Raw genomic sequence first — 25421 nt, forward strand, 5'->3', positions numbered from 1 at the left:
CATCATGGTTACATACTTAAAATCAAGAACTTCATTGAGTCAAGTCACCCACATCATGTCTCTCACAGTTTACTAAAAACAGCATATCAAAATCAAAATACATAAAAATAGTATTAATATTGGATATTAAGTCTTTTTAGGTGTAATGTATTTACACATGTAGGCTTCTGTAATCTCTTGTGGTCCTTGCAGTGTTGTCAGCTTGAAATGGCCCATAATAGCTTGATGAATTAACTGTGTCACTTTTTAAATAGTCGGGGAAATTTTTTTTTTATTGCTAAAGCAGACAGCAACTCTAAACAGATAAACAGCACCTATTATTGACTGACTATATTCAAAGCATTGACTGCTTAAAATACATTCTTTTACAGCATTTGTCCACCATTCACAACATTCAGCAATGCACAATAAAATATTAGGATATTTTGGGCAGTGAAATGTTTTGTTTATAATTTAATTATAGTCTATAAAATAAATTGATTATTCAATGACAGAGTTTGTGTATGAAGCTAAACTTCATGTAACGACATGCATTTAGTTGGTTATGACGTTTTTATTTTAAACGTTAATTTTATTTTTATTGTAACCACTGGGTAACTTATCCACGTCTTTTTTTTTGTTTTTGCCTATATCTCTGACACATTTGAAGGACAGTTCTGTTAAATGTATGACTCAAAATGATTATTCTCCATGTTTTTGCGGTTAAAGAAGAGCTCAATTACATTTTCTTTGGTCGATATTTAAAGATTTCAGACTGATCGCAGACCAGCATAGCTTAATCTTCTGTGGCAGCTGCTGCGAGATGCACACGGACGCATCAGGGATTTAGGTACACGAGCAGCACGCAGAACTACCATGCATTGTGTGGTTTACCACAAATTAACTAGAAAATCATGTCTGTGACGATATGGCCCTAATATTATCAGTGGGCTTTTACAGTGTTTTTGGATGTAGCATTTGCAGTCAAATCGTGAGACGTAACTTCTCAGCGAGTGCTAATTACTACTGTGTTGACTCATTTGTATGTACTGTATTTTCCTAAATCAGTCAGCAGATAGAGAAAAAAGATTCGGAAAGAAATCTCAGTATAGAATATTATTTCTTTAGATAGGGATAATTTTAAATAAAACTAAATTAAATTGAATTGACAAATTGAAAATGAAGTAGAAATAAAAACTAAATTAAAATTTGAAACATAACCTTGGTTGTAATGACTAAAACAGCTTTCACTTTCTTTAGTCTATGTTTGAGTGGAAGGGAAAAAGCAACAAATAATTGAAATGTCAACAGCGATAAGAATTGCATTGAAAGACAGTTTTGTCTTCATACACCTAAAGCATATGCTTTAATGATTCTGAAACTACTTTGAAGTCTGTTCAGCAGGATACTAGTCTATATATATTTTATATATATATATGAAATGCAACAGAGGTGTTTTTGTTACATTTATACTGACAAACTGTTTTTCTTAGTTGTGAAGTTTAAAATAAGCTTAAAATATTGATGTTGTGTTTACAGTTAATATTTTAATTCAGATTCATGAACAGATTCATTTGGACTCGGACTAGACTCGGACTCAGCCTGTTATGGACTCGGTCTTGACTCGACTAAGGTAGACTCAAACCCAACACTATGGTATAGAGTGCAATACTGCCTGTCCACTTTTTCAGCCGTCTTGTTTCCGGAAGTATTTTTTTCCATTCATTAAAATTCCCCTTGTGCACAGCGGAAAGGAAGCGATGTCTCCAAGCAGAGGATCGCCCTCTGGCTCATTGACGCCATAACTATGGCATATCACGCCCAGGACATGCTGCCCCCAGTAGGGCTATGAGCCCATTCTACCAGGGGTGTAGCGGCCTCCTGGGCCCTGGCCAGGGGTGCCTCTCTAACAGACATTTGCAGAGCAGCAGGCTGGGCAACACCCAACACCTTTGCAAGGTTCTACAACCTCCGGGTGGAACCGGTTTCATCCCAGGTAGTGGCACGCAATACAAGCGGATAAGCCCGGGATAGCCGGCTGGGTGTATCACTTGCACATAGCGCCTTCCAACTCCTTTTGAGCTGAAGACATGAGCCATTAATTCCCAGTAGTGTTCACAAACTTTGTTCCCTGGTTGACTTCCTCCGAGCCCTGTGGCAGTCGAGTTTTCGGAGAGATTCGGTACCGGCCCAGTACACGTGCTAACTAAGAGTTCTGTTCTGGGGTAAGTGCTCCCTATGTTGCGGTTCCCTTTAAGGCTAACCCCATGCGATTTATATCTTCCGCTAATTTGTTTCCCTGTTGGCAATCTGCGTCTTCCTTGGGCAGAGGCCCTCTGCCGCAGTCTCCATGTTTGTAGTAACTCCTCCCCCGTTGGGTAGGATCTACCTTGAAGACTCTCCACATGGTCGGAAAGACCATGTGACATATTTTTCCACTTAAATATCCCCCCCTCTCTTTGGGCGAGGTGTGGTCTCCACGGTGTCTTCCCCTTGGGAGGGACACCCCCCGACTAGACCTGGCGGCCCAGTCAGAAAATCCCCCTTCTTTTTTAGGGAGTGGAAAAAAAGAAGGGGAAAAGAGGCCACGACTGGGTTAGCCTGTCTCTATCTTTTGGGTAGTCGACTTGTCCCCAAAGGGCCGTTCGACACTCATAACTATGTTGGGGGAGGTTACGTGTCGACCTGGTGTGCTGGCTACGAGGCACACAGTGGTCTGCCAGCCACACACCGCCAGTTCACGTAACACAGTTCAACCAGTTGCGGCGTTTCGTATAGGGACCCCTAGTGTCACTACATCGACACAACGTTGAGTGAGTGACAGATAGGGAACGTCATGATTACTTGTGTAACCTCCGTTCCCTGATGGAGGGAATGAGATGTTGTGTCCCTCCTGCCACAATGCTGAACTACCCGCTGAAATGGCTGGACCTTGTCTTGGCTCCTCAGCATAAAACCTGAATGAGTGGTTGCATACCAGCTCCTTTTATACCCATATGTCCGGGGGAGTGGCATGCAAATACCACTCGCCAATTTTCATTGGCCTTTTATCAAAGACCAGAGGTGTCTCAGGCTCCCAAGAGTGACCCCTAGTGTCACTACATCGACACAACGTCTCGTTCCCTCCATCAGGGAACGGAGGTTACACAAGTACATGACGATGTCGCTGCAGTGGCGTGGGGTGTAAAGACGGTGTGTGAAAGTGTACTGTTGTCCTAGCGACCGCAGTTCGAATCCACCTTTTATCATGCTCTTTTTCCCATCCAATTTCCTGTTTCCACTCTTAATATTTCCTAATACTACTTAAAATAATAGATAAAAATGAATATAAATGTTGATTTCATCGTAGTGATTTGGTCACGGTGAATGTCGAGGAGTGCAGAGAAGGGTTTGACCTGGGGGGTCTGTCGATCGCACTCGTTCCCGTGGCTCGGCATCGCTTTTATGTAGATTACATCACTGTATTACTATATAATATTGTAGTAACCATGTTTTCTGGCAGAAACTATAGTTAGTACAGTAATATAGTGGTAATTTAGTAGCCATTTTTTTTTATTTATTTATTTTATGGTTACTGTACATTTACAAAAAATTCCATGGTGAAACCATGGTTACTATAGTAAAAACCAAGGTTATTTTTTCTAAGGTAAGGTTAAGGTTAGGTTAAGGGCTAGAGGTTAATGTAGTGTATCTGTGGGACTCTATAAACACAATAAACAATGCAGTGATGCCCATACTGTATGTGCACCTGTATATAAATATGGGTGCAAATAGTATCTGACACAATTTGCACCAGGGTGCAATTAGAATATACAGTTATTTGCACCAGGATGGGGTGAAACATAATATCTGCCACTATTTGCACTGGGGTGTAAATAGCATTTACCATTATTTGCACCAGGGTGCAAAAAGCATCTGCCTTTTAAAAAATATGTCTCGAGACGTGTGCGTTCTATTTAATTTTTTGAACAACCACTTATTACCATTCACACTGAATGCATCATTGTGCAAAAAAGAAGGCAGATGCAGCGCATGAATGGTATGAAACACAGGTCTCGAGACACATTTTCAAAAGATGGAAGTTTTTATCCTGACACAGCATCTAAAAAACGTGGTGCTCCTGCGCAAGACGCTGAAAAAACATTGTGACATGGTAAAACTGTCAAAGGCATCTATCTAGTCCATGTTAATTTGAAAAAAAAAAACAAAACAATGAAAACCAGCACCAATGGACGCAAAAACACGATGTCAGATGCCTCTTAGAAGGCAGCTGCCTGTGTAGCCATTAAGGCCAAAGTATACTTTGGTTTTTGGCCTGCCCACAGTGTGCGTGACACAAGTTTCACACAGTGTGCGTGACGCAAATTTCATTTGGACTGTCCGCATGCAGCCTAGTTTCTCTAGTAACACGGACAGTCAGCATATGTGCCTGCCACTGACTGTGCCACAATAGCATGCATGCACCGAACATGACCGTTTGGGCTTGCGGTCAAAAGCATATACTTAGAAAGGTTAAGCGCACAACTGTGCGCCAGACGGAACAAGACACATAAAAACAAAATACAGTATACCCTACCCTTTAGGAAATGAGGCAGCTCACTAGGTTTTGGAACATCGCCATAGGCACCTGGATGATGCTTCCTGTTGCCCATCACACAGCAGGAAATGGAAAATACTTGATGCGCGTTTCATCACCATGCGGCTCCCAGTAGGCTCACACCTAGACACTGTCATTCTAGCACAGCGTGCTGTAAGACTGATTAGCCTTGATTAGTCAGCGTGCATCACTGTGTGTTTTGTGCTTGGATGCGTTCAGTTCTAAGCTGATGTCGCATATACAGATTTAATGTGGGCGGTGAGGTGTGTAAGTATTGTGTGCACATTCGTCTGGGACAGAAAGGTGAGATACCGTGTTACATTATGTCTCACTAGTAAGCCAATACCTCTTGCATATTGAATGAATTCAGCACATGAATTAGCCTTTAAGTGCTTCCAATAAAAAAAAAAAAAATTTAAAAAAAAGAAAAAAAAGATGGGTTTTTATGGTAGAAAGCCCAAGTCATATGTGTTAAGAACAACATGAGGGTGAGTAAATGATGACAAAATATTAATTTTTGGGTGAATTATCCTTTAAGGTGCAGGTAAACTACTAGTCTTCATTAAGGGAATGTTCTGGGTTCAATACAAGTTCATTATTGAACACCTCAGTCAACAGCATCCAATATTAAACTTAATTGCCTTAATGTGCTTTAACTTAAATACACAGATATGTATGCACCTCACAATTACATTACAGGAATAGAAGGACCCCCTGTCCCTGGGGAGTCCTGGACAAGAGAGGGGGAATGTGGTAACGGCATGCCTGAGCACGAAGACAAATAGATGTACGAGACGGCTGAGAGAGGATTTGGACTGTGCCGACCTCATGGTGAGCCTGAGGTGTGCAAATTGGTGCCCATTTGTGAATACGACCCAGACACGCCCTCCTGATGAAGTCAAGCAGAACCGAAGCAAGCAGCTTAAGCAGAGGATGTCAGATCCCTTTAGCATTGATTTAATGTGCGAAGGAGATTGACGTCTTTAAGCTCATTGACAAATTGAGCCGAGCACTGGAAGGAGTTTAAGCGCAAGGTGCTGGGATACATGAATATAAATAAATGAGGCAAATGGGTGCAGGATCATCTATAGAGATTTTACTCTAATTTTATACTGACTGTACACAGACTGTGTAATTGCTTTTGCATTAGCATTAGCAAACAACTGCAAAAATAATGACTTCGGAAACACTCCTCACATCTTTTATTGGTCAGACAAACAGGTAGCCCCACCCCAAATTCACACCATTGGCTGAAGTAAAGATTTGGTAACAAAAAAAACATGAGACAACGTTTGAATGTGTGAGGAAGGAGCATCTATTTGTAGCTAATGCCCTTAGCGTGAGTGAGCATGTGTGTGAGTCACCCCATGTTGTTTACGGCTGAGTAATTCACAAAACCGCATGTGATGGGTGAGCTTTTTTTTACCATTGTATATTGGATTTGAGGTCACAGAGGGTGAAACAGACCAACACAGCTGTGATAATCTGCTCTGAGTGAAACTACCCTAAAACAAAGCTGAGTGTTCCTGAGGGCTTTCAGCATTGAACAGATGTAGCTACTGTAGAACTACAGTGCACAGAAAGTGAAGATTTTCATTTTTGGGTGTCTATCCCTTTCATATTTGAGGTTTCTTGAGACGTTTTTGCAGCTTAGTTTTGAAAATGGTCTTTTCAGACTGAAGAAGGTTTTTATTTATTTATTTATGAATTTTTGTATTTACTTTTTTATTGAGTTTTAAGTTAGTAAAATACTTTCTTGCATGTCATGGCAAGGACGCTGGTACTCATTTCACATGCGAAGATGAAGTTAATCATAGAGGTTATACAAGTGTTGGGGAAGCTATATTAACCCTCCCCCCCCAAATAATAAAGCACGGTCATGGTTACTACAATATTACTATTATAAAACCATAGTTAATTTTCATAATGGTTAAACAAATAGGGTGACAAGATTAGATTGAACATAATTTTATACTTAATATACTCAAATAAACTAGAAACATCCTATTTTATATAACTGAATCGAAATAAAAATGAAATAACTGATATAGTAAAAAATAGTATTGTATAAAATAAAATATATAGTAAAAATAGCCATACATAAAATAATTTGCATAAAAAAAAAGAAGGCAAAGTCAATTTAACACCGTGTCCTAACCAGACGTGACACGACACAATGAAAGGTATCTTTTCCATGTTAATCAGAGTTTTTGTCCTAACCAGCTGGGATACGCGACAGCAACAGGGCTTTCTATTTTTGAAATGGTTTCTATTTCTGTGACGTCGCGCCGGCCAACGCAATCACCAAATGGGTCTAAAATGATTCTTATTGCAGTATATTACAGTCGGCATCTCAACGGCCTGTTCAAAACAACTTGATTTTGGCCGAGGGTGTCACACACACCTACCAAATGTTGTGCTTGAGGTCTCCCTCTCTTCAGCTGGAGCTCTGTCACACACACACACACACACACACACACACACACACACACACACACACACACACACTGGTTTAGAATGGCAGGGGGTAGACATACCGGCTCATTCTGACTTTCTTTCCGCTTCCCTATCACGTGGAGATTGGCAAAATAACATCAGGAGTACCGCCTGCACATAACCAGTCGTAACAGACTGAATAAGGATGCGATTCATAAAGTAACTTTGCCCTGTGTATGTGTATGATTTGTGTATTTTTCCCCTCAGGGCTTGCTGTAAAAAGCAAATGCCCACAAGGAGCTTCAGTGAGAAAATGAGTTGCATTCAATAAACTGTTTGGTCTGTAATTGCTCTGTTTTTTACATTTTATTGTCAATTATCCTCATTTCAGTGTATTAATATCATGGTGTCGCATTGCGCCTTGTGTGGACAGACCGGTTGCATGTCGTGTTAGGCTGTGCGGGGCTCAAGTGAATAAGTGAATCATTTACATGAACTGTCGAAAGAACAGACTCAATACAGTAATTAATAAATCTGAGTTCTGAACACTACATATAAGCAAATCATTTATTTGAACAGGTTCGAAAGAACCAGTGCACTTAAATTATTTGGATTTCCCAGCACTACATGAGAGAAAGAGGACAGTTTAGGTGAGCGTGTTTGATTACTCCCTCGTGTCAATGTGACAAATGTAGCATTTTGTGACTACAGCACTTGTCTACTCCATTGGAAAATGTAGGTCCTTACTGGAAAATATTGTGAAAATAGCTGAGCAACTGTCACGCTACTGACAAATGTAGTTAAGTTAGCAGTGTTTCTATTTTCTTCTTTCCATATATATTTTTTTATATACATATAGAAGGTTCAAAAGTACAGGGCAAAAATAGCTGGATTCAATGAGTCAGAAGGAGGGTGAAAAATGCTCATGCAAAACCAAATTACGACTGTTTTTGATGCAAGAACACTACAAGTGGACTTGAGGGGGAAGAAAAAGTTACAAATGGATGCCCCCTTTAAAACACTGTCTACATTACAATGTGAATCTCAGTGATATTTTTCATCTTAGTTTCATCTAAGTTCGTGGTTTCTTGCCTCTGTTGCGTCTATCATCCTTTGGGGTGAAATCTGTGCTCTTGCAGCATGCTTTCTCTCCTGCTCGAGGATTGCATATTTTATCACTATCGTTTAATCGCCTGGTGCAAGACAGGAGCCTACAAGCACCAGCAGCGAATTTAGTTGTTCAGATTTATGAGCGAGAGCTGAAATCCTTCCCCTTGTCTGGTCCCTGCGGCCGGGTCATGCCGGGAGCTCGTGATTATTTTCTCTAACCAGTCCAAAGCGGTTTGGCGGGGTTGGCTAAAGCCCTGCTCTGGCAGGCGTGCGGCAACAGAAGGGGGCATCGGGGGAGCGTCCGTCTGCTGTGACATTATTTTAGATTACATTCTCACTGGGATCAGTGCTGCTGTCAATAATTCCTGATCTCATAGTTAGAAGATGGAAATTTTCACTGATATGTGATTTGAATAACAGTTGATATTATTAGTGACGTATGGATGTATCGGTATCATCAGTATCGGCCGATAAAAAACAATTATCTATGCTATCGGACATCAGCCGATGATGTCAATCAAAAGGGTTGCAAATAAATGCATGTTGTTTGTACAAAGGAAATGTTTCTTGTGTGGAATTACATTAATGTTTTTTTTTTTTTCATGGAAAATTGTGCAAAAATGTTCCTACTCCCTTAAAGATATTAATGAAATAAGTGTCTTGAGATGTCTCACCGGACTCTGTGACAGCTGTAGACTTTGTAAACAGCAAGCAAAAATTTGTCCGCTGACATTGACGCTTTTCACTTGTCAGTCATTTTGCTCGTTTTCATAGTGTTGTATTTGAAACAGATTATTGAGTCAGATGAGGGTGCTATTTTGCCACTGTTGAATTTGACAGCCACAGGAAAAAACAATGCTGCTCTTTTGCTCGGATTTGGTCTTAAAATTATCTTTGGAGGGTGGGGTTTTGGAATATGGGGGCATGGCTAATTCAAAGGCTCAGTCATGTGAAAGCTTCAGAACGCAAAATCGCTTACAGCACCTTTAAATTGGGTGATAATAACAGGAGTTTCAATTTTTAAACTTTTTCCTGCTAGAATTTTACGAGGTGGAACAACCGTTAAATGTGCGTTAAGAATGTAAATGTGGGTTAATAATGTGCTTTGCGTTTTAGAGTTTTTTCTAAATTTCTTTTGCAGTTGTGTACTTACTAGAGGTAGACCGATATATCTGTTTTACCGATTAATTGGTGCCAATAGTTGTTTTTTGGAACTATCGTTATCTGGATAAATCTATGGTGACAGATTTTTCTTTTTTTGTATTCCTCCATGTTCCTCAGTGGCCAGTGCTGGAGGATTATTTTTTTTAATTCTATAAATAGATTTTAAAAACTTTCGGCCGATTTCCACTACCTTAGTTATCCGTATTGGCAAAATGCACTATCGGTCGACTTCTAGTACTTTTTAGTAAATTGAAACAAAGTAGCATAAAAAAGCAGAACCACCAAACAATCGATATCGGCAGATGTTGTTTTAAGTAAATGGATATCGGTATCGACACACATTCTGTATCAGCGCATCCTTAAATATTATTATTATGTTGATGCTTTTATGCAAAAGGTGCACATACAGGTGCATCTCAATAAATTAGAATGTCGTGGAAAAGTTCATTTATTTCAGTAATTCAACTCAAATTGTGAAACTCGTGTATTAAATAAATTCAGTGCACACAGACTGAAGTAGTTTAAGTCTTTGGTTCTTTTAATTGTGATGATTTTGCCTTACATTTAACAAAAACCCACCAATTCACTATCTCAAAAAATTATAATATATCATAAGCCCAATAAAAAAAACATTTTTAGTGAATTGTTGGCCTTCAGGAAAGTATGTTCATTTACTGTATATGTACTCAATACTTGGTAGGGGCTCCTTTTGCTTTAATTACTGCCTCAATTCGGCGTGGCATGGAGGTGATCAGTTTGTGGCACTGCTGAGGTGGTATGGAAGCCCAGGTTTCTTTGACAGTGGCCTTCAGCTCATCTGTATTTTTTGGTCTCTTGTTTCTCATTTTCCTCTTGACAATACCCCATAGATTCTCTATGGGGTTCAGGTCTGGTGAGTTTGCTGGCCAGTCAAGCACACCAACACCATGGTCATTTAACCAACTTTTGGTGCTTTTGGCAGTGTGGGCAGGTGCCAAATCCTGCTGGAAAATGAAATCAGCATCTTCAAAAAGCTGGTCAGCAGAAGGAAGCATGAAGTGCTCCAAAATTACTTGGTAAACGGGTGCAGTGACTTTGGTTTTCAAAAAACACAATGGATGACATTGCACCCCAAATCATCACAGACTGTGGAAACTTAACACTGGACTTCAAGCAGCTTGGGCTATGAGCTTCTCCACCCTTCCTCCAGACACTAGGACCTTGGTTTCCAAATGAAATACAAAACTTGCTCTCATCTGAAAAGAGGACTTTGGAACACTGGGCAACAGTCCAGTTCTTCTTCTCCTTAGCCCAGGTAAGACGCCTCTGACGTTGTCTGTGGTTCAGGAGTGGCTTAACAAGAGGAATACGACAACTGCAGCCAAATTCCTTGACATGTCTGTGTGTGGTGGCTCTTGATGCCTTGACCCCAGCCTCAGTCCATTCCTTGTGAAGTTCACCCAAATTCTTGAATCGATTTTGCTTGACAATCATAAGGCTGCGGTTCTCTCGGTTGGTTCCACACTTTTTCCTTCCACTCAACTTTCTGTTAACATGCTTGGATACAGCACTCTGTGAACAGCCAGCTTCTTTGGCAATGAATGTTTGTGGCTTACCCTCCTTGTGAAGGGTGTCAATGATTGTCTTCTGGACAACTGTCAGATCAGCAGTCTTCCCCATGATTGTGTAGCCTAGTGAACCAAACTGAGAGACCATTTTGAAGGCTCAGGAAACCTTTGCAGGTGTTTTGAGTTGATTAGCTGGTTGGCATGTCACCATATTCAAATTTTTTGAGATAGTGAATTGGTGGGTTTTTGTTAAATGTGAGCCAAAATCATCACAATTAAAAGAACCAAAGACTTAAATTACTTCAGTCTGTGTGCATTGAATTTATTTAATACACGAGTTTCACAATTTGAGTTGAATTACTGAAATAAATGAACTTTTCCACGACATTCTAATTTATTGAGATGCACCTGTATAACATGTAAAGACAGGGTTTTTAAAGGAATAGTTTACCCCAACATTTAAATTCTGTCATTATGTCTGTCATTATTTACCCTAATTTCATTCCAAACCCAGATGCTGTTATTTTTTTAGTGGAACACAAAAGAATAAATTTAGAATAATTTCCGACACCCTGTATGCCATATAATGGAAGTACATAGTGACCAGTCTGTCACGCTTTAAGAAAGTCACAAAATAACCATGAAAGTTGTCTCTATGTGTCTCTATAATTAATATTCCAAGTCTTCTAAAGTCATTCATGTTTTGTGAGCTTGTGTGAGGAACAGACTGAAAGTCATTATTTACCCACAAATCAGTTTATTAATGCAACTCAGTGTGCAGCTCTCAAATCAAATTTGGCACCTACTGTACAGCTCAGTTGTAATGTCATGATGTTTGGTCATGAGACATGTAAAACCCAATGACATTTGATGTTATTTACATCCAACCTACGCTATACTGAAGGCACCATATTTGATTTGAGAGCTGTATACTGAGTTGCATGAATAATATAATTTGATTTGAGAGTGAATGATGACTTAAATTTTAGTTTGTTCCTCACAAAAAGCTGTTGTATGACTATAGAAAGCTTGGAATATACAGCATGAGTCATATGGACTACTTTTATGGTTTTTTTTTTGTGGTTTTTTTTGGAGCTTGACAGCCAGTGGTAACTATAAATTGTCATAACATGTAATACAATCTGTGTGAAGATTTTCTCCTTTTGTTTTCCACAGGAGAAAGTCATGTGGGTTTGGAACGTCATGAGGGTGAATAAATAATGACTGGCTGTTCATTTTGGGGTGAACTGTTCCTTTAACATTCCACAGAGAGGAATGTGGTGAAGTACAGCAAAAAGTTTATCTGGGACACATTCGGGATGGTTTAACCAAGTATAAGGCAAAGTATTGAGGCCATGCTGAGAGCTGGCAGAAATGTCCGAAATCTGTTTTGGGCCATTGCTTGTGTCTGGCCTCTTGCCTTATATTGTCTGGAGAATATGCTTGCTAAACAATCTCTCGTTCTTTAGGGGAGATGTTTAAAGGACGTCAGAAGATTTTCAACAAGAGTTTCTTTATGTTGGGTTTTGCAATATAACTTTAAATCCAAACTTTAAAGTCAACATGACATCAAAATTGACCCTGTTTACTTTCATTTTACTGGTCTTATTCTGCATGATTCATCAGTGTATGTTATTCCAAAGAAGAAGTATTTCTTCATAATATTTCATTAAAACATAATAACTTGCTTCGCCTCTGAAACGACTTTCCTCTTCGTCTGATGTCATTTTGGTCATGTGGAATGTTAACCAATAGCCAAATTACTATTTAGACATTGTTTTAGGCTACTATTGTAAGCAGAGGTTGCGCAACAAATAATAATTATCCGTCACTTTAATGTACTGACTTGTAACATTTCTGTCACGGTCTATTTTTATTTGTTATGTTCTTCTTTCCCAGATCAGAATAGAAATGTATTGACATAGCCGATATATAAACCTTTTGAATATATATATATATAAAAAAAAGTAGAAAAGTAAAAAAAAAGACCTTTGTCATTTTCAAGACATAGTCTATATTAAGGACTACAACGACGACTTTGCAAAACGTAGGCTACAAGTTTTGTTTATATATACATATCTTTGTTATATCTTTATATATACTGTAACTTTTAGCATCTTATAACTATATATATATATATATATATATATATATATATATATATATATATATATATATATATATAGTATGTGTGTGTGTGTGTGTGTGTGTGTGTGTGTATAATATACGTATACATACATATAAAGTATATACAGTATACAAGCTACAAGTAATACTTACTAAAGTCAAGGACTGCTGAAGAAAAAGGGAGTCTGGTGAAACATTTAAATACTATTTATTGTTTTGGGTTGGGGAACTTTTAAAATTTAGCACACTAAACAAAATGCACTCAGGTGCATGCAGAGAGAGAGAGAGAGAGAGAGAGAGAGATAAAAAACTAAGCCACAACTAATGTTTACAATAAAAATTGAAGTACTAGGTGTTTTTTTATTTTTTTACTGTCAAATTTCAGACAGCATTTTGAATTATCCCTCAATGTTTTTAAATTTGTAATTAATAGTTACAGTATATTATATATATTTGTTATAGCCAATAGTTATCGCAGTAATTTAATGCCAGTTAACATGAATGTAATCATGGTTATGGCAAAAAAAGCAAAGAATAATAGATTTAAATATGAAACTGTACTATTGGGACACGGCAAGAGATTTTTAAAGCTGAAATCCTCCTCAAAGTGGGTGCAAACTCACATTCACAATACAAAAATAACTATTTGACTGAACATGATTCAGTCATGTTATAAAAATGACCATGTAATTTCGATTGAAATACTACCTAAAACCCAACTGAATCAAGTAAACCTAACAAAATTTGACATGTCGAAATAAATGAAACTCTTTTAATGACATTAGTGCTAGTGACTGTAAATGTAAGCATGCTAAACACATGCTGGTGGGAAGCACTACTGAGTGTAGCTTGGTCACTATGCTTTGGTTAGCACAGCAATTGCTCAATAGATAAAATTATATGTAGAATAAGCATATCAAGCTCCTCTCTTCACCATGATGGTATCCCCCAGAACTACAACATGACATACATTTTTCTAAATCTCAACATATCAAAACGTTAAACTCTAACAAATACCCCCCCCCCGCCCATCTTGCACAATGATTATGTAACACTTCATTTTTAAGGGGTCATGACATACTCTTATTTTTTTAGTTTATTTTTTTCATTTTATTATCTTCCCTGAGGTCCAATTATTATGCAAGTAATAAGTGGAAGCTTAATTCACATTGTGACTGGTTCACAAGCAATCCTTGCCGGTATGAGCCGAAAACATATAATCCACACTGAAATGTTCTAAATACGCAAACGTCATACAATCCAAGATGATGATGGGTGCTTCAACCAAAGCAGAGACGCTGGTCTTCACAGGAGTGACATCTCACATCTTCCATTTTTTTTTACACACAGAACTGCATGCGTTTCTCCCAGACAGTGGCAGCAGCAGAATGAGACGCGTTTTTAAAAGTTGCGCTTGTACCGCTCTTCAAACGCGGCACACGTCGCCAGAAACACATCAAAACGATCAAAGACGTCCATATAGTGCATGTTTACAAAAGACCAACAATTAAATATAGCACAGATGGGTGCAAAAATGGTCTAGGATGCCTTCAAAACCGCAAGACACAGCACAGCTTAATGAAATAGAAAGGAGGTCTCCTTTTTAGAGTTATAACTTGACATCGCGTCTATTAAAAGAGGCGCAAGATACATGATAATGGTCAAAGCCCTTCATCTAGTGTAGAAAAACATTTAAATCCAGATAGGCATATGAAGGTGTCCTGTGTAAGTTCCCTTTGCTGTAGATGAATCTCCCATAACAGGCCCATCTCTCTCCTCTTCACCTGTGACTGACTGTGAGCACCAGTGGTCGGCCATAATGCATACGTTATGCAGATGTATTTGGTCCTTGTGACGTCACAAGTTTCACAAATTCCAAAAAAGCCATTTCAACAGCCTGGTTTAAATAAAGGCTCTTTTTTCTATTAAGAAGGACATTTTCCATTCTGAAACAGTTTGTTTTATAGTACAATGACCTCTTATATGTCAAAAAATCAAGGGAAAGTTTTTTCCTCATGTCATGACACCTTTAACATTTAATCACCCTGTCGTGTCCCATGCAAGGCATGCTGGAAACTAGTAATCTCTTGCCCAGTTTTAGGTAACCAAACAAAAAATGTTCATGTTGCCCAATGCAAATAGATTAACTAAAGCTGACAAGACACTTTTTTATTTTAGTTGAATCAAATGAGTTAATTTAAGTTCCCTTGGTTGCTTGAATTTTTTGGAGTAATATGAACACCATCTTTTGGTATAAGAAACATATATAAAATATGTGCCAACAACAATGGTATCTTTAATTAAAATCAATTAAAATCTCCAGCAATGTAACTTAAAACTTTATACTGTTATTCCACTGTTTTTCTCTATGTACGTTTTGTATTGGTAAATTGATGTCAGCATATATATTGTATATGTTTCTTGTACCAAAACAAAGAACGTAGATCTGTAGTTGTCTGTGAGTTATCAAGGAAATCAAAATGTGAGAATTCGAGTGGCCTGCTTTAATAAAACGGTGGCAATAAAAAAATATGACAGAAGACATTATTGAGAACTGACACACATGCATCACAGCCAGAAGAGCAGCGCTGTTTACAAGCGAGAAGGAGGAGCGCTGACAGTAGCTTGGTTGGTTTTGGTTTAGATCTGATTTGATATGTTTCTTTACTCACAATGGTGCATTTGTGTTCTCGTCCTGGATGTCTCAACCGAGCGAAGAATGTGAGACTACGTCTGTAACAGTTAAAAAGTTCTTAATTATTGATCTTTTTTCACACCAAAAGAGATCGTATCACTTTAGAAGAGATAAATGTAATAATGAGATCATTTTTATTTTCGGGTGAGCTATCCCTTTAATGAAATAATTGTTCCTTGTGTTAGCATTTGTCATTCATGTTAACTTGTAATAAACAATCTAGAGGTAATATATTGTATGTATTGGTTTAAATCCAAAGGCGTCAAAACTTTAGACAGCAGAAGAAAAAAACAAAAAACACTGGACATCCCCAAAATTACTTTTCTACCTTAAAATCAGTTTTCTGTTGAACATTTCTTACAAAAAACTTTTTCTCAGGCAAAGAAAAAAGTTCACTGAGAATATGCTGAAAATGTGTCATCACTCTTGTCTGTGATTCAAGTAATTTTGAGCGCTACAATTGCTCCTACTAAATATTTAAATTCTCTCTCTCTCCTTCTTTTTCTTGTTTTCCCATCTATCTCTCTCTCTCTCTCTCTCTCTCTCTCTCTCTCTCTCTCTCTCTCTCTCTCTCTCAGCACATATCAGAGTTGCTGGCTGTGGTTAGACTTCCATTCATCCACCCCAGTTACCTGCTGAATGTGGTGGACAATGAGGAGCTGATTAAATCGTCTGAGGCTTGTCGAGACCTAGTGAACGAGGCCAAACGATACCACATGCTGCCTCACGCACGGCAGGAGATGCAAACACCCAGGACGAGGCCGAGACTCTCTGCAGGTACAACTCAGGATTTTAGCCATTTCAGTTTGAGTTCTCATTAGTCTTTCACTAATTGTAAAAACATGTGCTTGCTGCTTCTTTCCAAACAGTGTTTTTGTCCGTTGGTGATTGCACACAATTAATCGTCTAATCAAGTTTGACCTCCCAGCTTTTAAGTCAAATAGTCTGTTGACTTACATTGAAGTAGGGACCTGAGCCATATTTTGGGACAAGGCTTTTTTGAATCAATAAATGCAAGTTCAGAGTCAGTTTGGTTATTCTGTTTGCCGTAGATCTCAGTGTCTCTGTGGCTGCTCTGACTATATCTAAAGTCAATCTCAGGTTGCTGTAAAAATGCAACCAAACTAATTTATGGTTCAATAAGGCTGTACACATGCAGCAGTTTGAATCACTCTCACTCTCCCCACGCCGTTCCAGCCCCCATGATTCCCTCTGCTAGGCGTGAGCTGTACATTTATTTAATCTTGATATACTGTGGCGCCTTCTCTTTCTCTTGCCCCTGAGCTTTATTGATCTCTGCTCACTGCGGTATCAGAAATGAAGCGCCCCCCAGTAGACTAAGACCCTTCTCTCAAAAACTATATCACACACACACATGAAACACACACCTCACAATTACCATATCATATTTATTGGCCTTAAATGGATATCTGTCATCATTTCCTCACCCTCATGTTGTTCCAAACCCATATGCTCTTTTGGAACATTTTGAAGGTTTTACTGGTCATTTTTATCCATACATTAACAATGAAGCGGGGCTGAGGCTTTCAATCTGCAAAATGGACACAAAAAGACCATTAAATGATTATAAACGTGATCCATGCACTGTATTCCAAGTCATCTGAAGCCAGTTGATAGCTTTCGGTGAGGAACAGATTGAAATTTAGGAAATAATTTACTGAAAATCTTTCACTCTATCTCTCCTTGGCACAATTATGCAAGTTCATGAGAGAAGTAGCGATGTCCACTTTGCAAATGAATCTTTTCAATGGATCATTGATCCAGTTCACAAAACCAGTCTGAATTATTTGTTCATGAATGACTGATCTGGTTCTATAGTTTAAATCGCTGATTCAATGATTTCAAAGTACTGTAACAGCCCACTGTAGGGAAAGATTGTCAGTGGATAAAGATTTACATTTCGGTCTGTTCCTCACACAAAAACTTGGATTATAGAACACAAGTCATTTGGATCACATTTACGATTCTTTTATGGTGCTTTTATGTCCTTTTTGAAGCTTGAAAGTCTCAGTACCCATAATTGTGGGGAAAAAACCACAATCAGGAACATTTTACAACATTCAAAATGATTTTTTTTAATTTAATTTTTGTTTTTGTTTTTGCAGGGGGGCATGGGGACTATTCCTTTAAAATTAACTCTAATAAAAGTTTTAAGGGAAAGCTCATATTGAGTTTGAGCGAGTGGAGAGATATTTATTCAAGCAGAACGGAAAGTTGCCGCACCAAAACACCACGCTGCCTGCTTGATTCCCATTGACTCCAGAAATGGCAACATTTCCCTGTAATAAACATCTCTAAATGCTTTGTAAATACGAGGCATGGTTTCCATGCTTTCAGCGATTTTTTTTTTTTACAATGAAACAAGATATTTATGGAAATAAGTAGCCTCGGCAGAGAAACAAATTTCTCCCGGGCTTTGAGATTTTTCCTACTATGCAGCCAGAGCTTGGAGGGTCTTTTCAATAAAGCAAGGTTTAATTATTGTCTGAACGGTATTACGAGCTGTGCATGAATGTTGTGTCACTCTGCAGAACTTATTTTCTGCCTGGAAGATTTAAAGTAACTGGTAAACAAACGTCATATTACAATCTTGAGTGAGTTTTGTTTCTATGGTACGATAGCCAGTAAACAAACAAGAGTTTTCTCACAGCAGTTTTAACTAAATTGCTGCTTGCAAATTTGATTAGATGAGATATAAACCCACACAGGAACATACTTTTGTTTTTTTAACTTAAAAGCATAAAGTTTTTTAACACAAATACACCTTTATCCACTTACAAAAAAGTACCAAAGTGTACCATGTTTATACCATGATTTTGGACATGTACCATGATAGCACTGCGGTTTTCCTTGAAGTACATTGAAGTTGCATGTAAACAACATGTTAAGCAATATAAATATGATAATCATTAAGTACCATGGTTTGTATATATGGGTGGCACTTTTACCACTGTGGATTTCTAGAAAGACACTTTTCACACTGTTACCAGTTTGTATCTACCAACGATGTCTAAAGGTGTACAGTATGTATGTGCATCACTGGAAAGTAAAGTCATTTTATCACTGGATCTGGGACAAGGCTAAAACAAAGTTTCCCAACCAATTTTAATGAAACCTTCTTTTAAAAAAAAAAAAGAAAATAAAGTCGAAATCTGTTTGTTTTTATAAAAATCAACCCTTGGGACATGAAAGTGCACAAAGTTGAAGAAATATCAACAGACATGCAGACAAACTTTTTTTTTTACAAATTCGATGGACACATTCTATATAAATGCATTGTTGCTTAGCAACCATAAACAATTAAACTACATCATGTTTTGCCTAATAACAGCTCATAATAATAACAAGTTTGGGACACATCCTGCTGTGTATTTTCACTTGACTCCATGTTTCTTGCTCTCATGTGAAAATAGAATAAAGCATTGATAACCTTGCAATGTAAAGCATTATAAATACATAACAGTTACAGATTTTGCATAAACAGCATAGCAAAATACTCTATTGATTGAATGGTATAAACATACCGCCCTACCCTAATATAAGCTAGCTATTCAGTATCTGATCTGATCACTGCATCATGGTGCCACTGCAGTAGTTTTTTTTAAGGCTTGTGGACATGTGTCCTCTGTGTTTTTTTGTGTGTGTGTGTGTGTGTTTTTTAACATCTGTGACTCTTATTTGCTTACGAAGGTTGGAGTTGTGTCCTCAGCATTTTTATGAAGTATTTGATTGTTTGGCTGTTTACAGAACTCTTAAGTGAACACTTCACTGGCTTTACCATCTGGAAGGCCATCTGAACGGGGTTATGAAACACTGCATGAGGGCCTGTCACCTGTAGGACTCGTTTATGAAGAAAACTGAACTTGTTTATTCATTCAGAGAGAGACAGAGAGAGAAAACTAGGGTAGAAGTTAAAGACGTTTGGAACACGAAGCGTAATTTGCTTCTTTTGAGTGATTGTGTGTGCTTGTTTGTGAGTGGACACACTCATTCCCCACCTGAGCTTGACTGATAAGTCTCTCATGGATGAAAAGACAGAGAGGAAATTATGTGATGTCATCCATGACACATTACCCACCGAGCACGCACTCAGTCAATGCATTATTTAATCAGTTTGGAGAGGAGAGTGTGTATGTCAGTGTTTGGGAAGCTACTTTGAAACTGTAGTTTGCCAAGCTACAAGCAACTCATCATTTCAAGTAGTAAAACTAGAAACTATTTAGCCCGAGACAGCACTGCTATTAAAATGAATGGGAGAAATTGGAATGCCCAACGGATGTTGAAAATAAAGTCCCTCCTTACAGGTAAAAGAGCCAATCACCTTTTAATAACAGACATCGCCTGTCAGTCAAATCAAGAATGTGTGTGCGCATTAGCTGAACCAAAGTTCCCTATCTGTCACTCACTCGACGTTGTGTCGATGTAGTGACACTAGGGGTCACTCTTGGGAGCCCCAAACACCTCTGCTTTTTTAAAAAAGGCCAGTGAGGTTTGGCGAGTAGAATTTGCATGCCAGTCCCCCGGACATACGTGTATAAAAGGAGCTGGTATGCAACCACTCATTCAGATTTTCTCTTTGGAGCCGAGCGGTTCTATTCATTGAGCTGAATTCATCCACCGAATTCATTCACCTCTCTCTGCTGGATTTTATGCCGCATTTCAGCGGCTTCTCCCCCTCTGCATCTGCGGTTTGCAGAGAACGCCCCTGGGCGCTTCAGCAGAACATTTAAAAGAGTATATTCTAAAAGAGTATATTTTCTTTCTGAAAGAGCAGCACACACTGAACGTCTTTTTAAAGACACGTCTTTTTAAAGATGCCTTTCCATTTGTGTGTTATTCCTGGTTGCGGTCTTTATCTCTCCGCTTCCGACGGCCACGATCGCTGTCTTAAATGTCTAGCCACTGCCCATGTGGAGACATCGTTCGTGGATGAGTCATGTCCTCATTTCGAGAACATGACCATGGCAACGTTGCGGTCGCGGCTTGCTTTGGTAAGAAAGCAAGCCACCCCAGTGGCTCCCCGCACCGGTCCTTCTATCTACGGGTTTGAGGCTGCGTCGGTTAGCACTGGGGGCGATTTGGGGACATCAATGGGACCACCTCCACCGGGTATCCCCCCACGGATCTCCCATTCCCCAGCATGCTCGCTTTCCCTGATTGGGCTCTCGCACAAGACCAGCGGCTCGTCTCAGCGTGAGTTTGACTTCTCGTTCGGAGCTCCGGAAGACAATGAGTTATCAATGAGTTAGGAAATGTAGCGCACAGACCCTGCGCAAGGTCAGCAAGGATGGGGAGCAAGTCATCCTAGTAGCACCCTACTGGGCCACCCAGACATGGTTCTCGGATCTCACGCTCCTCGCGACAGCCCCCCCCTCGGCGAATTCCCCTGAGGAAGGACCTTCTTTCTCAGGGACAGGGCACCATCTGGCACCCACCACCAGACCTCTGGAATCTCCACATCTGGCCCTTGGATGGGACGCGGAGGACTTAAGTGGCCTACCGCCCGCGGTGGTAAACACAATCACTCAGACTAGGGCTCCCTCTACGAGGTGCCTGTATGCCTTGAAGTGGCGTCTGTTCGCTAAGTGGTGTTCTTCCCGAAGGGAAGACCCCCAGAGATGCACAGTCGGATCGGTGCTTTCCTTCCTGCTGGAGAGGTTGGAGGGGCGGCTGTCCCCCTCCACTTTGAAGGTGTATGTAGGCGCTATTTCGGCTCATCTCGATGCAGTAGATGGTAAGTACTTGGGGAAGCACGACTTGATCATCAGGTTCCTGAGAGGCGCTAGGAGGTTGAAACCCTCTAGACCATGCCTCGTTCCCCGTGGGACTACTCTGTAGTCCTTCAGGGTCTACGGGGAGCTCTCTTTGTGCTCTTGGAGTCAGCTGAGCTTAAGGCACTCTCTTTCAAGACTGCCCTCCTGACTGCGCTCACTTCCATCAAGAGGGTAGGGGACCTGCAAGCGTTCTCTGTCAGCAAATCGTGCCTGGAGTTCGGTCTGGGTTACTTTCACGTGATCCCGACCGGGCTATGTGCCCAAGGTTCCCACGACCCCTTTTAGGGATCAGATGGTGAACCTGCAAGCGCTGCCCCAGGAGGAGGCAGACCCAGCCTTGGCGTTGCTGTGTCTGGTGCAAGCTTTACGCATCTATTTGGATCACACGCAGAGCTTTAGAAGCTCCGAGCAGCTCTTTGTCTACTTTGGTGGACAGCGGAAATGAAGCGCTGTCTCCAAACAGAGGATCGCCCACTGGGTCATTGACGCCATCGCTATGGCATATCAAGCTCAGGACGTGCCACCCCCTGCGGGGTTACGAGCCCACTCTACCAGGAGTGTGGCGGCCTCCTGGGCCCTGGCTAGTGGCGCCTCTTTGGCAGACATCTGCAGAGCAGGGGGCTGGGCAACACCCAACACCTTTGCAAGGTTCTACAATCTCCGGGTTGAGTCGGTTTTGTCCCGTGTAGTGGCAGGCACAAGCAGGTAAGTTCTGGGACAGCTTGCCGGGTGTATCGCTTGCGCATAGTGCCTTTCCCCTCCCTTGAGGGGAAGACGTGCGCTCTTGACTCCCAGTAGTGTTCACAGACTGTGATCCCTGGATGACTTCCTCCTTAGCCCTGTGGCAGTCGAGTTTGCAGAGAAACTCGCTGCCAGCTCAGTAAGTGTGCTGGTAAGGCCCTGTACTGAGGTAGGTGCTCCGTATGCGGTGGTTCCCCATAGGTAACCCCATGTGTTGTAGTGTCCGCGGTGACCCCAACCCTCATTGGCCTTTTTTCAAAAAAGCAGAGGTGTTTGGGGCTCCCAAGAGTGACCCCTAGTGTCACTACATCGACACAACTTCTCATTCCCTCCATCAGGGAACGGAGGTTACGAAAGTAACGAGGACATTTTTTAGCCTGATCTGAGCTAAAGAAGTGCAACTTATGATACAATTGTTGTCAGATTTAACAGCTGATTTTAAAAATGTTCTTTGATTGTAGTCTTGACCAAGCATTTTGGAGATTTCTGTCTTTCCCCATTCAAGTAGATGGGATCTTTACTTCAATGCTGCATGTTTACATTGAAAAAAGCTTCCCAGCCTGCCCGAGAGCATTCCAAAGATGGCCACCAAGTGAACTGACTTGCCTTGAAAGGGACTTTGGTTAAACTAAAACCAAGGCACTCTTTTAATAAAGTAGTTAGCTACACTACAAGTTTCAAACGAAAAGTAGATAACTATATTGATGCTATTTAAGAGGGCAGTATCTTTTTAAATATATAATTTGTAATCAAGGCCACATTTTTCCAGTAGGAAAGAAGGTTTTTCTGTGGCACATGGTAAACCGTAGTATCACTGGCGTAACTTGGAACTTGCGGGCCCCAGTACAAAGAAACTGTTGGTCCCCCTTGGTCGTTTTTCAAAACCCCTCAGGCCTACGGTCCTTTTTATGGTTTCTTTTGGTCGACCGCTGCGGGCCGCTCTCACCTGCTGCCCATCCAGCCCTCCTTCTCGTTACGACCCTGCGAAGTATACTTTGACCTTTAGGTACTTACATTGGAAGTGAATGTGGCCCGTCCACAAGACGTGAACATTGCACATCATAACATGAGTTTAGTTTGATAAAGTCACTTACCAACATTATGCCACAAATGCTGTATTGAACCCAGAACATTCCTTTAAACCAGCTAAGAACAGCAAACTGTCTTAGGCTGGTTAAAGCTGTTTTTTATCAGCAGTTAACACTTCATGTTTGTTAGCATGCGCCCGCAGAGCAGCATGCACCGTGCACTCTCAGAGTCGCAGGTAAGTGCCAGCTGTCTTTAGACTGGCAGCAGCAGGGGGGCTCACCAGGGCACCTGTGCACTCTCCTCCTGTCACATCTAAATCCTCTGGGAAAATCATGGTGACGGCACACCTGGCTCATACCCAGTAACTCATATAGACAGGCAATCCGTCCTAATTAAGCTCACGACAGTCTCTCTTAGCAGTCCATGTTTGTGCATGCTGGCAGTGAGGGCTGCCACCACACTTATAGCCTAAATTATCATCAAATAACAAAGGATTTGTTAATCTAGTACTTATTTGGCCACACTTGTATCTGATTAGTGGTTGTTCTCGAGGGTAGAGCACGTTCGTAATTAAGAATGATGAGGGACGTGGAATGATTTACAGAAAGGTGACGTTGTTCTGCTTAACTCTGGCCCTGAACATAATATGATAATATTATAATATGAAGAGAATATAAATATAATATAAAAAGAAAGCTTATATTCTGGTCCTTTTTAAGAGTGTTAATATGAGAAAATGTTGCTTAAAGTGTTATTAAATGTTATCGCATCGCTATTAGTGTTGCTCAACTACAACCCAAAATAAGAAATGTCAGTGTGTAACATGTCCCACACTGTTTGTGCTACAAATATGAATGATACCTCAAATTGTGTTATTGAAGAGAGGTATGCTATTAATTTTCTAAGTGATCAGACGTGTGATTTTAGTTTGGCGGACGAAGAAACAAGTGAAAATCTAATTGACTCGAGCCATATGTAGGGACCCGCATTTCATAGATACTTGAGGTTGGGCTTTACTGACTTTGATACTGACTTGGGCCCAGTATCTTTTTTTCTTAGACATTTATCAGATGTTTGTACACATAAAAAATGACATTGCAAATTGCTTTCAAGATAACGCACTAATTCTTGGCGATTATGTGTGATAGCATGTACCCGCAGAGTGCATATTATGTGGATACATTGATGCAATGTATACATACTGTATGTATATATTGTCTAAATTGTCTGCTTTTACTATAGAATGTAGAAAAAAAACCCCACCCAGATAAATATTTTCATATTTTAAGACCAATTTATATTGTGTGAGTTGTTTGCAAAATGTAGTAATAGGCTTATAGATTGTCATTGTACTGAAGTCAAATGATAAAAATATAATCTGGAAATATTAACTTTGTCCTTTTTTGTGTACAATTAGAGTAATGTTACATAGACCAAGAAAAAAAAAAAAAAACATTTTAAATTCAGTTTAAATTATATTTATTTTTGATTTATTCATATTTATTTTTTATATTAAATTATATTTTATATTATAAGCATTTTATAAGCACTTATTGATTAAGAAAGTAGAATGAAAAATTAATAATGTCAATTTCTGTTTTAATTTTGTACATTTACTTATTAACCTCTTAAACTCTGCAGGTCCATGGGGAGGTGCTATATGGCAAGCCATTTTATCACTTAAAACACTGGAGTCCCTGGACACATAAGTTAACATATGTGGAATTATTTGAAAGCTTAGAATCTGAACTTTTTAGAGAACCCCATGAACTTTTGTATTTAGTTACATAAAATAACAAAATAAGGCCTGGAAAATTTGTGTCACAAATTGGCCCCACCTAGAGGTTATGTTGTAGAAATTCATATCAAATGAAAGTTCTCATTCTCAGGAAGGTGACTGTACAGTTTCTTTTGTTGCCATAATGCCACAGTTTGAAATATTTTCAAAAATATCACAAAGTGAAATTTAATTTCGGTAAGGCATAAAATGCAAACGTCTCTGACCACTGATCTGTAAGCCCTAAATAGCCTCAAACTTTATATCAAATGTTACCTTGGGTTGTTAGCTTTAAAATGAGTTAAATAAATTACTTGTTTACTTGTTTGTGAGCTTGCTTGGGTGAATAAGCCAATTTTGTGTCAAACACATTTTTTGAACAAAATATGAGAAACATACTAGAAAAAGTATGGGAAACAAATCA

General features: G+C 39.6%; 1 protein-coding gene across 2 annotated transcripts in view; it reads left to right on the forward strand.

Annotated features, from left to right (window-relative positions):
* LOC127415642 (kelch-like protein 29) overlaps positions 1 to 25421 on the forward strand; it is a 378370-nt gene that overhangs the window by 305460 nt on the left and 47489 nt on the right. For both annotated transcript variants that reach the window (XM_051654419.1, XM_051654420.1), the window contains exon 9: positions 16234 to 16432. In XM_051654419.1, coding sequence (XP_051510379.1) covers positions 16234 to 16432 — 199 coding nt within the window. The remainder of the gene's footprint in view (positions 1 to 16233; positions 16433 to 25421) is intronic.

Source organism: Myxocyprinus asiaticus, chromosome 25 (genome assembly GCF_019703515.2).
Source record: "Myxocyprinus asiaticus isolate MX2 ecotype Aquarium Trade chromosome 25, UBuf_Myxa_2, whole genome shotgun sequence".
Classification (NCBI taxonomy): domain Eukaryota; kingdom Metazoa; phylum Chordata; class Actinopteri; order Cypriniformes; family Catostomidae; genus Myxocyprinus; species Myxocyprinus asiaticus.